The 16,691-nt window shown below is 39.5% G+C and overlaps 1 protein-coding gene across 3 annotated transcripts in view; it reads left to right on the forward strand.

The window, feature by feature from the left end:
- RIF1 (replication timing regulatory factor 1) overlaps nt 1–16,691 on the forward strand; it is a 34,613-nt gene continuing 17,922 nt past the window's right edge. For 2 of the 3 annotated variants that reach the window (XM_061445574.1, XM_061445584.1), the window contains exons 1-15: nt 1–242; nt 1,675–1,753; nt 2,422–2,518; nt 3,786–3,916; nt 4,416–4,510; nt 8,897–9,086; nt 9,716–9,808; nt 9,904–10,042; nt 11,088–11,239; nt 12,034–12,154; nt 13,200–13,373; nt 13,626–13,736; nt 13,982–14,044; nt 14,933–15,033; nt 15,239–15,325. In XM_061445574.1, the coding sequence (XP_061301558.1) occupies nt 136–242; nt 1,675–1,753; nt 2,422–2,518; nt 3,786–3,916; nt 4,416–4,510; nt 8,897–9,086; nt 9,716–9,808; nt 9,904–10,042; nt 11,088–11,239; nt 12,034–12,154; nt 13,200–13,373; nt 13,626–13,736; nt 13,982–14,044; nt 14,933–15,033; nt 15,239–15,325 (1,740 nt within the window). In that variant the 5' untranslated portion in view covers nt 1–135. The remainder of the gene's footprint in view (nt 243–1,674; nt 1,754–2,421; nt 2,519–3,785; nt 3,917–4,415; nt 4,511–8,896; nt 9,087–9,715; nt 9,809–9,903; nt 10,043–11,087; nt 11,240–12,033; nt 12,155–13,199; nt 13,374–13,625; nt 13,737–13,981; nt 14,045–14,932; nt 15,034–15,238; nt 15,326–16,691) is intronic. The other variant, XM_061445594.1, reaches the window with a different exon arrangement.

Below are 16,691 nucleotides of genomic sequence, written 5' to 3' on the forward strand. Positions count from 1 at the left end.
GGAATAAACGCGTATCGCTGTTCGATATCCTCCTGCTCGGCCCCGCCCCGCCTCCCCGCGCTCCTCATTGGCGCAGCCCCGGCCCGCGCTCCGCCATCTTAACCCGGGAGACGGGCTCAATCGCTTCGCGGCACCATGAGTGCTCCCGCCGTCGGCTCCAGCCTGCGGCCGCTGCTGGAAACCCTGGAGGACCCCGCCGCCCCGCCGGGGGAGCTCACCGACGCGCACCTCACGATCGTCAAGTGAGTGCGGGCCGAGGATGCCGCCTCACGGCCGCGGGGACAGCGTGAGGGGGGCGGGGAGGCCCGCGCCGCGTGAGAGCACCGCGGCCGCCCCTATGGAAGCGCGCTCGGGGGCATGCGGGTCTGGCCCGGCGAGTTCTGTCCGCCTGGGTCGGGGCAAGGGGAGGGGTGAGCCCCCGGTAGCCGCTGCGGAGCGGATATAGGGGTGCGAGCTCTGCCTGGGTGTGCGTTCGGAGGGCTGAGGCGTGCTGTGGGGCCGCTGGGTGAGATCTCGGGCATCGTGCGGGCCTAGAGAGGGAAAAGGCGCGGGAGAGAGGGAGGAAGGGACGGACGGAGTCCGTTTGGAGGCTGCACATCCTAGAGTCTCTCCTCAGGTTTCCTGGAGTAACTGCTGAGGTTGGGAAACGGTAACTTTTTTTCTGACTGGAAAAACTCTTGTATCTCATCTTCGTGATTGGAAAGGTTAGAGGGCTTGGGTTTTTGGGTTTTGTGTGGTTTTTTTTGTGTGGTTTTTTTTGTGTTTGTTTTTTTTTTTTTATTATAGTGGGCTTTTTTAACTGCTTTTTTTTTTTTTGGAAGATACTGCTTAACCGTGAGGTTCTGCTTTTACCTGGATTTCTCAGATGTGTTAGTGTTTGCAGAGGCATTATCTCTTTCCCTCCGTGTCACCTTTGAGGTTATATCTTTCAGCCTTGTGATGCTTAAAGCTGTAACCGCTTAGATCTATCAGTGATGCTGATGAAGCTACAAGATTTTACAGGTTTCTAGTAATAACTGACCAAAAAAAGTTCCGACTTAAAGACAGTATTAGGCAATGGCAGATTTCTCATGTTACGTTCTGGATGATTGCACTTAATAACAGGTGTTTTGTTGTATGACACTGATTGCTAACCTTTTGTAGGGTAAGTATAGCATTTCTGTATGGATGTTCTTCAAATACATGGAAAGTCATCACTGTAAGTTGTCAAGTCATAATTTTCCTGGAGTGGGGAGCTTGCATTCTAGAACTGCATTTGAGGAACATGCTTTTGAAGCTCATCTGTTTCTGCGGAAAGTTTATCTAATTTTCAGCAGTCATGTCAAGTTTACATATTTTTAATGTTTTCTGTAGAAGTTGCCAGAAAAATGAAAGCCCTTAGTGTTTTGGTTTTCTTTGTTTTTTTTTTTTCTGCATACTTTATAAGCACAAAATGCGTCATTAGTCACTAGGACACGTACTTTATAACGCAGTATTTTACTGATATGTCAGAGTAACCTGTGAGGTGACTGGCATTCTTGCTCTTTAACTTCTTTGGTGTTGTGTTTTAATTTTCTGAAGAAAGAAATGGTTCTATATTGGCTAATGAATTGTGTGCGAGAAATGTAAAGTTATGTCAAATTATAACATGCTTAACCTGTGGATATCACTTGTTTTCCCTTCTGCTGCTTCAAGTCGCTTGACTGGTGTGGAAGGCAAAGGATTCACTGCAGATGTCAGAAAACACTTCCCTCAACTCTGCAAAGTGTTTAAGGTATGTCTTTTCCATTTCATTTTCTGTGTTTCAGTGTAGAACTGAAGATATGTTTAGGTGGTCAAGGTCAGTGGCCATTGTAGGACTTGAGGTTGAGTTAAATAATTCAAGCTAGTGACATAGCAGTAAGGGTTTGTCAGCAAAATGTATCTTCCATTACTGTAGGAGAAAGTAAAATATAGGGTCTTTGGTATATTTGGGCAGTGTTAAGCAATGAAATCTGATCATCTAGCCAGAAAAGACACAACGTATTCTGTTTGTCTTAAGAGACACTGGGAATTTAGAATATGCAGTAAATGTCAGATTCTTTTTGAAGCTTCATGTAAAGACTGTTCTTGGCCATCTTTTTTTTTTTTTTTTTCCCCTTCTGTTTTAGATGTTTACAGACAATTAGAGTGTCAAGTGATAATACACAACAAGCACAAAAGAACTTTGTTTAGAACTTGCTTCAGTAAAGATGTTTAAATTACAGAGAGCAAAAGTGTCTTCAGCAACTCAGAATAGTTTTATTGATCTGAAGTATATGTGATCAGGAAGGGGTTCCTGCATGGGTGCGTTTTTCAAGTGTTTGCTTTTCATAGCTCTCATTTTACTAAGCAGAAGTGTTGTAATACCATACCATATTTCACAGTTACTTCTATAAACTGAGACTTTGTTTTGTTTTTCAGGCACACATTTCTAGTCAAAATGTAGAGCTAAGTAATGCAGCATTGCAGGCATTAGGATTCTGTGTTTTTAATTCAAGTATTACATCTGAATTATCTGGTAAGCAAATGAACTTCAGTGTGGGTGCCAGTAATGTGTGTCTGTGTAGGTGTATGTATATATCAGGAGTTCTTTCTTTGTTAGCATGTACTTTAACTTTGACGAAGTTCACAGTTCCCATGTGATGCAGTGATTTTGTCTCTAATATGAGCAGTGTGGTCAGTTCACTAATCGCACCTTTTACAAAGAAATTGGTTTTTTTTCATGCTGTTATGCTAATACTGTTTACTGCCTTCTAGTTCCATTAAATACTTTGGTTAGATACTGTAATTTTTGGAATTAGTAATCAAAAACTTGTACAGGTGGAAGAACACATTTAGCATTTGGGGATGGCCAGTAGTGTTTTTCAGTGTTTGAGATTTTTACCTGGCAATTCCTGGTTGTTAAATCATAGAATGGTTTTGATTAGAAGGGACCGTTCCTATTGTGCAAAATTTAGCCTGATTTCTGATGAGGATGAGACAGCTAAAATAATTTCTTATGGTCCTTTTCCCATAACTTCTAATATTTTTTAACCAGTTGATAAATTGCAGTCGGTTTTGTTAGAGAAGGTCAGGCTTCAGAATTAAGTTCTGAAACGGGGCTTTCCTCTTGGTTGAGGAAAGGAGTGTATGTGAGCTTATGTTTATTTGGTAATGAGATTATTTACCCACAAAGCCCAAATTTGTAAAAAAAATTAGGCTTAATAGCTTTGAGTCTTAAAGGAATACATGATTTTTCCATGTGTCTTCCTAGTTGAATGTAAGGCCTATGTTAAATCTAATTGTTATTTGTGTAATGAGCTCACTGTTACCTCAGTTATAGCTTTACCACCATCTTTATTATTAAAGCCTCTTGTAGACCCTAAAATGAATTTATCTATGTCAGTATAGCAGTGATATTGACCAAAATGCTGCTTAAAGTTACTGGAAGTCCAAGAAGTTTCAAATAATTAAAATACTTAATCCTTAACTCTAGAGGTTTGGGGTGAAATTATCATTGAGTTTTACGTTTTTGTGGTTTCTTCTATAGGTAATACAGATGTACTACATTAATGGTATCTGTATATTAATACGTCTTTAGCTTTTTCACTACTTTATGTTGGGAGAAACTGCAAAAAAGTAATGTTGTTAAGTCGTGAAATCATGTCCAAAATCATGTCCATTGGGACTTCTAGTTGAATGGATCTTTTAGTAACATTAACTGAGGAAAAAATGAGCTGAAACTTGCTAAGAAGCTGATTGAAATTGCAGAAACAGAATCTGAGTGCTGTGCATTCTGCTTTCAGCAACCGAAATACAAGACTTGCTTTCAATAGTGAACGGTGTTGCTCTAAAAACTTCAGACAAGAACACTCGCACTCGGGCACTTTGGGTGATCTCTAAGCAGACATTTCCTTCTGAAATTGTTAAAAATGAGGTAAGTTTATTCAGTTTGGGGTTGTTTTTTTGTTTGGTTCTGGGTTTGTTGTTTTGTTTGGGTTTTGGTTTTGTTTCTTTGGTTTTTTTTTTTTTGGTGGTCTGATTTCCTAGGGAGGTGAGGCTTGTGCAGTCTCTTGGTCACTCACTACTAAGTAGCTTTTGAATCTGAAAGTAATTTTCTGTCAAATTTGATGCCAAATGTAGAGCCTAGGTTCTTGGAAAAATAAGGGCAGCTGCAGAGGGAAAAGAACCAAGGAATTATTGCTTCTCCCAAGGGAGAAATTGCAATGTGAGCAATTCTGTTAGATACCAGTGAAGCAGCATGGGGGAAAAAATGTTGTGAATACTCCAGTTTTGTGGCAGTTCTAACCTTAAAACTAGACCTAGTATAATCCAAACATAGGGCACAGTCCTGGGAAATGAAATTTCATAATTCCAGCTCCTCATGGAAATCCTAATGTATTTAGGTGCTGACTTTAATGTTCTTATTTCCTCAGGTGTCCAGTATTATTTCTACCCTGGAAACGATACTTACTAAGGGAGATGTACAATCTATGGTGGTTGAATATGAAGCACTTAATGTTGTTATACGGTATGTGCACTGCAATATTAGATTGTTAAAATAGCTTCCAAAAACCCCTAGGTATCTATCAGTACAAAATCTTAGTGGCACAAGTATACTAAAGGCAGTTGTTTAAAGTACTCTTGCAATTGCTCAATATGTTTAAGATTCTTCCTACAGTGTTGTCCTGGTTTTGGCTGGGTTAGAGTTAATTTTCTTCTCAGTAGCTGGTACAGTGCTGTGTTTTGGATTTAGGATGAGAATAATGTTGATGACACTGATGTTTTAGGTGTTGCTGAGCAGTGTTTACACTAAGTCAAGGACTTTTCAGCTTCTTGTGCCACACCACCAGCAAGGAGGCTGGGAAGAGGGGGGAGGTCATGTTTTAACCCCAACCAGCAGCACAGCCATGTGCTCACTCCCCCAGTGGGATGCAGGAGAGAACCAGGGTTGTGAAAGAACACTTCTAGCTTGAGACAAAGACAACTTAGTAAGAAAAGAAAAAGCTGCGCGTGCATGTAAACAAACCAAGGAATTCATTGGCCCCTTCGCATGGTCAGGCAGGTGCTCAGTCATCTCCAGGAGATTAGGGCTACATCACGTGTAATGGTGACTTGCGAAGACAAATGGCATCACTCCAAAAACCTGCCCTTTCTCCTTCCCCATCTTTACATGCTGGCATTGACATCATCTGGTCTAGACTATCCCTTGCGTCGGTCAAGGTCAGCTCTCCAGGCTGTGCCCCATCCACCCTGTCCCAACTGTGTACCCCCAGCCTACTTGCTGGTGGAGTGTTGTCAGAAGCAAAAAGGCCTTATTTCTGTGTAAGCACTGCTTGTAAGGCTTGTCTTCCACTGGATCAGGCTGTAGTAATTCCTGTAACATGCAACTCAGGTCATGGATTATAACAATTTAAAGGTATTTCCATTGCAGTTTCCAACCCTGGTCCCTCTGTGCCAGGTTATAGGGTTTAACACTGCAATGAACTCCTCCTCTTGCTCTTCCCCTGGCTAGCAAAGAGGGGTTCCTGCTATAGTAATTCCTGTAACGTGCAACTGAAGCCCCAGGTTACAATAGTGTAAATTTATTTCCATTGCAGTCTCAACCTCTGGACCCTTTCGGCCTGATCTATGAGCCACAGTCTCTCCAGAGATATACCTGTCGTGGCATAGACTTAATCATGGCATAGTTGCTTTGAGGTGCACCAGCCTCTAGTGGCTTTCTTCATGGGCTGCAATGCTTTCAGAGATACACCTGCTTCAGTGTGGCCTTACCCACAGCAACCATCTCTTCAGGAGTGACCCTGCTCCACCATGGCCTCGCCCATGACTGCACTCCTTCCAGGAGTGTACCTGCTCTGCTGTGGCTTTATCTGTGGCCATAAACTTTGAGGTGCTTCAGCAGCAAAACTTTGTGCACAGCCACTGATGCTCGAAGGTGTACCTGCTGCAGCATGGGCTTATCCTTGGGCCACAGCCCCTTCAGAAGTATACCTGCTGAAGATGCGTTAAGATGTCCTGTTCCCCTCTGGACTTGTCTACAGATCACAGTCCCTTTGACTCAAGTTCACACTGGAGTTCCAGCCTGTCCAGTACAGCAGCACAGAAACAGCAGTGATGCCCTTGCCATCTGCCAGCCCAGGTGCATTGCCACTGCTGTTACCAAAACATCCCAAGGCACAACAGTCAGATGATCAGTATACTGGAAGTAAAAAACAGCCACTAACAAGCACTAGACTGTTCTATACAGTGAGGCAAGCACAGACACATGTCAATTAATAGCTAAACAATAATAAAAGCTGTGTATTTGGAATAGCACATTCCAGTCAAAACTTGTTATTGTGAATGATGTCAAAAAGGATTGTTGTGGATTAACCCTTGATACCAAGCACTATGAAGCTGCTCTCTCGCTCTCCCTCAGTGGTGCGGGGAAGAGAATGGGGAAAAAAGTAAAGCCTGTGGGTTGAGCTAAGGACAATAATTGAAATAAATAAAATATTATCATAGTGATGAAAAGGCAGGAGAGAGGAAAAAAAAAACAAGAAAAACAAGTGATGCACAACGCAGTTGCTCACTGACCAATGCCCAGCCAGTTCAGAAGCAGTGATCAGTTCCCCCTGACCCACCCCCAGTTTGTATACCAAGCATGATGGTCTGTGGTATTGAATACCCCTTTGGCTAGTTGGAGTCAGCTATTCTCTGCTTCCTCCTGGCTTCTTGTGCCCCAGCTACCTGGCAGGGCATGAGAGACTGAAAAGTCCTTGATCACAATAAGTGCTATTTAGCAACAACTAAAACATGGGTGTTATCAGCATTATTTTCAAGCCAAAGCCAAAACACACCACTGCACCAGCTACTAGGAAATAAGTTAACTCTATCCTAGCCAAAATCAGGACAGGAGTGCACAAGAAGTTGGGAGGGGACACAGCTGGGGGCAGCTGACCCCAACTGGCCAAGGGGATATCCTATAGCATAGGTATCCTGCTCACTATACAAACTGGGGGAAAAGCTGGGGGGGGGGGCTGCTGCTCAGGGACAGGCTGGGCATCAGTCAGCAGGTGGTGAGCAATTGCATTGAACATCACTTGTTTTCTATATTGCAGTTCTTTTATCATCATCATTATTATTTTCACTTCCTTTTCTGTGCTGTTAAACTGTCTTTATCTCAACCTGTGGATTTTACTGTGGGTTTTTTTTCCCCTCTTTCCCCCATCCCACTGGGGGTGGGAAAGTGAACAAGCGGCTGTGTGGTGTTTAACTTCTGTCTGTGTTACTGTCAGTACAACAGGGTGAAACTGGGTGAACTACTGTTTTTGTTCTTTTGCCAGTGGTTCTTCTGAACAGCTTCATTTGCAGAATATTCCAATAATGATAATACAACAGTTGATTCTGATGCAGAAAGTAGTCAATATTCAAATAAACTTGCGTTGTTTTCAACAACTTGTTGAGAATTCTTTCTGAAGTCTCATGTGTGTTTCACAAGTTATGTTCTTACATTTTAGCTTTCGTTTTCATAACCTAATGAGAAATTCTCATTATATGGGTTCTTATTTTAAAATGTCTCCTTGGTGCTTTACAAATTTTACTGTAGTGTATCTCATAATACTGTTGAGATTACTGTTTAAATTCCATAGGCGACATTTTAGGACCAACACCAAGAGTGCATTATTTTGGTTAGCCGCACTAGAATAATCAATTTTGTCCTTGTTTGATATAATTTTATTAATAAATAGCTCTAGCTTATATCTTTACTATTATTTATTTTGCATTGAGTTTGAACTACAAATCCATTTTACAGTAAAATAGTTAAAGCAGTAATTATTTATTTGCTCACTTTAATACATTGGTTTTCTGCAGCAGAGAATTTGAATATTATATTTTACATAGTACTTAGCAACTTCTTGCATCTGACTAATTGTACACCAGTACTTCTTTTGCAAACCTGAAATGCAGTAGACAATTGTTTCTGGAAAATTACATGTCTTATTAAATGGTTTATTTTAATTACTGTATATATACATGACTATATGTGGTTATTAAAAAGTATGTAGTTATATTTGAAAATAAATACTGGGTCTCAGGCTGGTTGACAGCAGTAGCAGGATAGTACTTTTGTTCACAAGTTAGGCTGATGACAGGTACAGTGTGTTTTTTAAGAACTGCTTGTCCTCCGGCTTTAATAAAATCACCCAAAAGACAGCAGTTTTCCTTAGTACAGCTGTAGTGATGGGGATTTGGCATACCTGTGCCAAAGAGAGGACACTTGGCAAAATTTAATGACTTCTGGAGACAGGCTGGTTACTACAGGCTGGTTTGAATATAAGCCGGGTCCTCCTGTTTGAGTCTTGCTGGCATGTGTGGGATAGTGTAAATGTCTGTCAGACTGTGCTCCAACAGCTCCATATAGAAGGATAAAAAATGAACATTTGACTAGGCTAATGTACATTGAGTCTGTGCAAACCTGTGCTGCCACAGGATTTCAGTTGTTTTTCTAAAGCAGGTACATATTGTTTTCAGCATGCACGGCCTGTGGGAGCTGCTCCGTACTGCTAAGAACATACAAGGGATGGTTAATGTGCAAACTTAGTGCTTGGTCACTGATAAGGAAAGGATAGTATGTTCCTTTCAGGCTCTCAGTTTAGCTTGTTCACCTAAAAAGCTGTGATAGAATAGGTCAGTCTGTTCTGCTTTTAGAGAAGTTTATCTGAAGTAGCACTTCAGCTTTGCAGTTTTAAGTGAGCTGTCAAAATACAATTGTTTAGAAAAATAAAAAAAAAATAGAATTGTTTAGCATGATTTCCTGTAAATTGTATGTTGAAGTAGAGCATTTATTGGTGATACCAAGATTATCTTTGCATGTCTGAGCAATCTATCTGTTGGAGATCTGTAATACCCATATTTGTTTTTTTGGATCTAGCTTAATGGAGCAGACTCCAGCCCAAATGGGAGAAGAGGCTGTGAGGTGGGCAAAACTGATCATTCCCCTGGTTGTCCATTCAGCTCATAAGGTGCAGTTACGAGGTGCTACTGCCCTGGAGATGGGCATGCCATTGCTCCTCCAGAAACAGCAGGAGGTGGCAGCTGTCACTGAGCATCTCATGACCACAGTAAGTAGGAATGCTCTGCCTTTTTTCCAGGGGCAACAGCAGTAGTCACTGGGGTTGTTGGTTGGTTGCTTGGGGTGTTTTAAATTTTATTAAAAGGTAATGGGAGACAGGCACTGGAGGCCTGAATAAAGATGGAGGCAAGAAAAGGCACCAAGTACATCAGCATTTTCCATGTCCATTAGAAGATTCCCAACCCTGTTTAACAACAGTGCACTTGGTCTTTTTGATGAAGCTTTTCATGTTCCCCTTCACTTTCAGAACTGTAGCCTTATTTATTTTACCTTATTCACTGTAGAAGTTAAGTATGTTTACAAAAAAACCCAAAAGCCAGGTGGGTTTTAGGGTCACAGTGTGTTTAGACTTAGAGAGACTACAAGTATTTCAGGAAATGGATTTTGATTTTGCCACTGTAAGAATAATTAAAACCAACTATAAGTTTCAACTGAGAAGGTAATCAGATGGTAGCAACATTTGACTGATTTACCAGCAAATGCTGTGTAGTACAGAATTAAATAGTGATTTAGCAAGAGCATTGTTCCAGGTTGGTTGGGTTTCCAGAAGCTGGTATGATTTTTTTTCAAATAATTGAATATATTTCTTACAGAAATTATGTTTCTTTCTGTCTGCAGAAATTAATTTCAGAACTTCATAAACTGTTTTCTACAAAAAATGAGACGTATGTTTTAAAATTATGGCCGCTGTTTGTCAGATTACTTGGAAAGGTAAGCAGAAAAGTAGTAAGTTCTACAATCATGAGGCATTAGGGAGGGAATTTTTGATGACACATTATCTTAATTCTGAACATCTTTATCTTCAGACTCTGCATCGTAGTGGCAGTTTTATCAACTCATTGCTGCAATTGGAGGAGCTTGGATTTCGTAGTGGCTCACCAGTGGTAAAGAAAATAGCCTTCATTGCATGGAAGAGTCTAATAGATAATTTTGCTCTCAATCCAGGTAGATTGAAAAAGTTAACCTGAATTGTTTTGACTGCAGTCACTTTACGTAACTGGAAGAAAATATTCTGTCTAGTAGTGGTTGATACCATGGCACGTACCACTGGATATACACATAGTATATGGGTGGTGTATACATAGTGATGTAAATATACATATATACGCACACACACACAGTGTTACGTACTGTGTGTATATGCCTAAATTAAATTTGAGTTGGATTTTTGTTGTTTTGTTCTAAGGAAAAAGGGCAGTTTGATCAGTAGTTCTCTTTTTGTCTTCCATGAGAAATGAATAAAATAAAATTAACAAACATTCCTTTTGTAATTCTTTAATTGGTCCAACCAGCAAAAATAGAGAATAACATGCTGTAGATCTTTCTTTGGAGTATGTGGGTTAATTGGAGAAGAGCAATGCTTCAGGATTCTACAGGCGTTAAACAAAGTTCCTCTAAAAGTGTAACTGAGACCTGAACAAGTCTTTAAAAACACACAATATTTATTTTTTGATTGTTTCTCCTTACTGCATGTCCTGAAAAGGCTTAATGTGGACATTTTTTAGTTTAGCTGAATTTAACCAAAATTGTAATTTAAATTTGTTTCTTATCTGTTCATTTATTTTGATCATTGTTTCCCATAAATTAGTTAACAAGGGACTTGATTCTATCAGAAGATAAAAATCTATGGCACAACTGGCGTTCATTATGCTTGTTCCTATAAGGCTGGTTTTTCTTTTACTGTGTCAGATAGGACTCTGACATAACAAGCACGAGTGAATTTCCTTCTGTTTATGTTGGTATGCAGTAGATTTCATTTCAGTCTCGGTATCGGAGACTTGCTATCTCCAGGGTTGTTCTAGATAACAGAGCAGTAAAATAGTATGAAGGGTTGGTGAATTTACTATTATTTTAGTTTTATAAATTGCCATTAATTGAATTTTAAGCTAAAATATATTAGGAAAAAACTTAATGGTTTAAAAAAATTTCCTCTCGATCTGTGGTTTAATTATTTATGTTGCTTAAGAGTATGTTTTTCTTGCTCTTCAAGATATATTGTGCAGTGCTAAAAGGCTGAAATTGCTAATGCAGCCATTGAGCTCGATCCATGTGAGAACAGAGGCTTTGGCCCTCACAAAGTTGGAGGTCTGGTGGTATTTACTCATGAGGCTGGGAACTCAGCTGCCTGCCAACTTTGAACAGGTAATACAACTGAAAATAGTCACAGCTTAATCAGCCTGTGTGGAAGGCGTGAAGCTACATCCCCTCTTTGTTAGCGTAACTTACTCTGTGCCTGCTTTCTCCTTCTCTAGTTTATTATTAAAGTAAAACTCTTAAGGAACCAAATCTGACCTTTGAATTGGTGTGTTATGTATAGCACAAGCGCTTGGACTATATGTGAAATCTTTTTAAAGCCCCAAAAGATTTGAGACATATCTGAATGTTGTGTGAGATTCTGGAGGAAAATCTCCAGTGAGTGCAGAATTCTAGTAAATATAAGCACAGTATAGAAGGACTGCTTTGTCCTTTCACTAGGCAAGTGTATGCTTTGGGAAGTCTGCCACAGGAAAACATGCTGAAAATAGCCACAAAACATTTAGAAAAATGCATATAGAGAGAAAAACAATGCAGGTGTTTCATTGCTACTCACATTATTGCTGGAGTATACATAATGTTTTTATTTGGTTTCTGAATATCATTAAATTAAACTTCAGGGAGGAAGTAAAGAAAAAACAATCTTACCTTTTTAATTATGGTACAGTCAGATCTTCCTAGCATGAGTTTTTGTTTCATCCAGCCATTTCTAATTCATGTATCTCTTTGCATATCTTACACAACATCTTTAAAATGTTATTATAAGTGCCCAGAAAGTCTGGAACACTGATGCTGTGAGCAGCAGTACTGTCTATGTGGTACTTGAAACCTATGGTTATTTGTGGCTTATGGCTTGTATGTGTCACACCTGTTTTCACTGAGGAGGCTTGATGTCTTTGCAGGTTTGTGTACCATTAATCCAAAGTACTTTAAGTCTGGATTCTTCTCCTACATTGCAAGGAACTCCCTCACGTGTACCAGGCAACCAGAGTTTAGTCTCTGCAACCCCTGTACAGAAATCAGGTATTGAAATACAAACCTGCTTCCAACTCTGTTCCAGGTGCTGAAAGCAGTCTGCTCTAGTTAACACCTTTATGCTTTTTCATTTGCAGTGAAACAGTAATTTTTTCTGTGTGCTTGTTGGAGAGCTCAGTGGTAGTGATTTATATTGGTTAAAATTAGGCTGCTGTGGTCAGTATTTCAAGTTTATAAAATTGTGCTAATCAAATCATGTTGAGGACCAGTTTTGATGTCCTGAATTATGTTCTTTTGCAAAGGAGCTTTGGTTTGAAATGTAGCTTTTCATGTATTCATGTGCTGTTTACTGATGCCATTATCATTTCTATAGTATTTTTAGTTTCTGCCTGATTAGTAACCCAGTACACAATACAATCACAGTGCATCAGTAGTTTGGTCACTTGAAAGACATGTGAAATCACATCTACTTGAGCTTTACATCTTAATGCCTGAGATAAGGAATGGCCTCTTTTTGTCTCTGTATGGAAAACCCAGAGTTCACAGCTTGTATACACTGCTGTAGCAGTCTACACATATTCTATACACTGAAGCCTCATTTATGTTGTGAAAGTGTCCTGGATGTGTAGCTCTTCATTTGTTCCCTTTCTTAACAAAAAAAAAAAGCTCATCTTAGTTCTGTGAGATTGTAACTGAGGTCATAACCAGACCTGTTAGACTTGGGTTCAGTGTAAAAGTTTCTGCTCTTTCATAGCAGTGGAGTGACTATATAACTTGTGTATAGCGTAGCTTGTGTCTTGCTCTGCAACCACAGCTTCTGTGGAGACTTGTGTCACCAAAATGAAGTTTGGCACCTAGGACTGTGCAATCTTTGGAAGATGGTTGCTCTTCCAAAGTGCATGGTTATGACTGTGGTGTTAAACCTTACTTCATTGGAACTCATGCTAAGTTTCTGGCTGGCTTTTAGAGGTCCCTTTTAGCCAGTGCTATTCTGTGATTTCATGTTCATTTGGGCTTTTGGTCTACTGGATCTTTCCTTTCACTTGATTGCAGGTGAAACACAAGACATTGTTATTTTTCTTAACCCATATAGGTCCGTACCCGTTCACAAGTCCAGCCACACCAAGAATGAACTTGAACTGTAGCACAGCAGGACTGGTGGTGATTCCTTCCATTCAGCTTTTAGGAATCGAAATGCTGCTTCACTTCCTGATGGGACCAGAAATTTTAGACTTTGCTAAGCAAAACAAACTTGTGCTTAGCTTAGGTATATGAGTTGTATTTCTTTTTGAAGTATTTTCACATGATCTGAAACTGCCGATTTTGCTGCATTTAAAGATACCTACTAGAATGAAATGATTTAAAACTGTCAGTTGTCATCTGTAATACTAGAAGTTGGGTTTATTTTAAATGCTGTAAGTGGACACAGATCCGTGATTATTTTTAAGGCTTGTCTTACCAGTAGACTGCAAAATAAAAGAGTTACAGAATGTGGTGTTTTTTTTTTTTGTTCTCCTAGAGCCTCTCCAGTATCCGCTGATCAGTAGCCCTTCCTTTTTTTGTAAGCATGCCAGCACATTTATCAGTGCAGTTCAGGATGGTTTTATAGCAATTGGAAAAGAAGTTCCTGGTAAGAATTTAGTAGCAAAATTCTCTTTATTTTCTGGAAAATAAAATGGGTGAGGGAAACACAAGGAGAAATAACCACTTGCTGTAATGCTTTGGTGTTACATTAAATAAAGCTGCTCAGACTTGCTTTGAAAGCTTGCATCAGTTTTGGGTTATGTTAAAGTCCGCTGTTTTAACCCTGTATTTTAACTGCAGTGCTGTTCAATGTTTTTATTACAAACTGGATAAAAATATGTTATCTTGTAGATTGTATGCTGAATGTTATATGGAAGGGCATAAATGGATACGTGAAAACAGCCATTGAATCAGGTAAAAAGTGTACTATTTTGTCACTGCTGACTAGTTAAGAGTTGTTCTTTAAGATTAGACATTAAGTAGTGTTTGCTTCATTGCTGTAAAGCTTGGTTGTAGGCATCATCATCAGTCCTTTCTGAAGCAACAGCTGACAGTTTTTGTGATGCCTACATCTTTGTGTGACAAATACAAAATCATAGTGATCTATTCCAGTGAGGATTATTAGGGAAGGCACGAGAGTGTCTGACTGCATGTGCATTGCATGTAGCAGTAAGGAAGGCATTAAAGCACTTGAACTGCTTTTCTTGCTGAAGAAATCTTTCCAGTTCCAAAAAACAACCAAACTCCTCCTCAAGACCTTGGTGTTGACAAACGGAGACATTCAGTGTATTACTGAAATGAGCATAAAGTCTTTGTTATGTGACTGTTGCTACCTGTTTAAGTAGATTTTCATACTATGATGTCTTTAAGATGTATAGAAGTTGTTCCCTAATTTAAAAATGTGTTCATTGCTCTGTGAAGGCTTTGAAAGTCCAGAATATTCTTAATAATGAAATCCCTTATATTGAAAGATCTAACTGAAAAGCATAAGAGAAACAAAGTGCAGTGCTTGGATGGATGTAAAATTTCACAACTTTTTTTTAGCATGTTAGTGTTAAGGTTGTTGCCTTAGGTACGTAGGTGTTGCCACTTCACTAATAAAACTTGGGGGCTTTATTTTTATTTAAACCTTGAGGTTTCAGTTACGCTGTTCTTCAGAGCGAGACTTGGTATCCGAATCTATCAAGTATTTGTTATATGTTTATAAATACACACAGAATATTTTTGATCTTAAAGTTGTAAGTAATTGTCAGAGTGGCCATTGTTTTGGTCTGCTGTAACTGTAAATATGCTTTATTCTAGGAAATAAGAAAGAAAAGCAAGGGTCGGAAATACTGACTATGTTGCTCCAGGCCTTAAAAAACACTGTTAATTCAAATTCTCTTCCTGTGCAGAAAATACTGGTAAGTTGGGTGGGTTTGTCTGTTTTTTGAAAGGACAGTTACTGAAATGATGGATTTTTTTTCTTATTTTCACTAAAGGAAAGCAGTTGTTACAGTTTTGTTTTAATTTGTGGTGTTACTTCTATTCTTTGTGTTATTTAAAGTATTCAAGGCCTCAGTAAAAAATATTTACATACATCTCTTTTCTTTTTTTCCCCCTGCTTAGTCCCTCATTGATATTACTGTTAAGGAGTTACCTCCAAAAGTACTGGGATCACCAGCTTATCAGATTGCCGATATGGATCTTTTAAATGTAAGTCTGACTTCATTCCAGAACTCTGGTCTTTATATCTGCTGAAAGGTATTAGGATGTCATATTTGCACAAATGCACAGAGCACTTCCTAAATGGTGAGATCCAAATCTTTCAGGAAATCACATTCCATGTTCCGGAATGCATACTTTGTCTCCAGCCCTTGTTTCAGATGACTAAACTAACTGTCTGTAACTAAAAACAGTTATGCTGGAAGTACTGTAATATCAAAAGGGGATTGCTCACAGTCGTGTCATGATTTAAAATACAGGTTGCAGATACTTCACAAGGAGACTACGTCGTCAAACGGTGTAGTACTACTTATATACTGAACACTGATATGTTGGGGCAATATTCTGAAGTCAACAGAATGAAGTTCTTAAAGGTAGAATGTGTTACTCCTCAGGAAAAATTTACCTGCACAGAAGCAAAGCAGAGAATGTCATGCTAGACAGCATTATTTCAGAACAAATTCGGAAGTCATGGTGGGCTAAAGCATTCACCATGGTCTGCTGCAGGAAAAGTAGGGGTACTCATTAGTAGGTAGAACTACTCTGTCCTACTTTGGTCCTAATGAGCCCTAACGGGAGGGCTGCCGTGTGTTCTGTGCACTGTGTAGGAAGGGAAGAGCAGATTACAAGAAGTTAGAAAAATTACAAAAATGGAAAGTAACCTGTACGAAAAAGCTGAAGTGACACTTTCGTGTTTGTGTTTGGAGTGGGGCAGGCTAAGAAGGAGCATGGTACCACTTAGGTTTATTTAATATCTAAAAGGCTGTTTAGAGACTTTTAACATTGGATGATGATGAGCTCTTCTCTTAGTATGTCCACCAGTAGAAGGAAAGCAACTTGTTTATTTTGCCGCAGTGGTAATAAAGCTTTTTAGGCTATGGAAGCAGCTAAATATTTGCCTTGTTAGCCAGGGAATGCATGGATTTCATGTGGAAACTTTTAAAAGCAGACAGATATCTCTGAGAGAAGACTTAAGTGTAACAAGAATAAGTGAGTGCCTCAGCTCTTAAGTGAGTAGTATAAAACTTTGTCTACCAGAACTGGCTTAAGAGCTCAACTCTAAATTGCTCCCAGGTTTTCCCCCTCACAAGTGTTTTGTTTGCGTTTGGAGACTTTTTCTGACTTATGTACAAGTCAGAATTTCATTAAGGGATTGAAACTTTAACTGGTGGGTATTAAATGTGTTTAAATAAATACTTTAACATCAGTGACCCTGAAATACTTGTAATAGATTTTGGGAGCGCTTGTCCAAAGGCTGTCTTGCTGAATCCTTGAAATATGCAAATCTCAGGTTGCTCCCTCTTGTTCCAGGCATCATCACACACACTGATAGCCTTATGTGCATCTGCCTTACCAT

The sequence above is a fragment of the Pezoporus flaviventris genome, unplaced genomic scaffold (genome assembly GCF_033815535.1).
Source record: "Pezoporus flaviventris isolate CSIRO_AGI_PZ_B2104156 unplaced genomic scaffold, CSIRO_AGI_Pfla_v1 ptg000001l, whole genome shotgun sequence".
Taxonomy (NCBI): domain Eukaryota; kingdom Metazoa; phylum Chordata; class Aves; order Psittaciformes; family Psittacidae; genus Pezoporus; species Pezoporus flaviventris.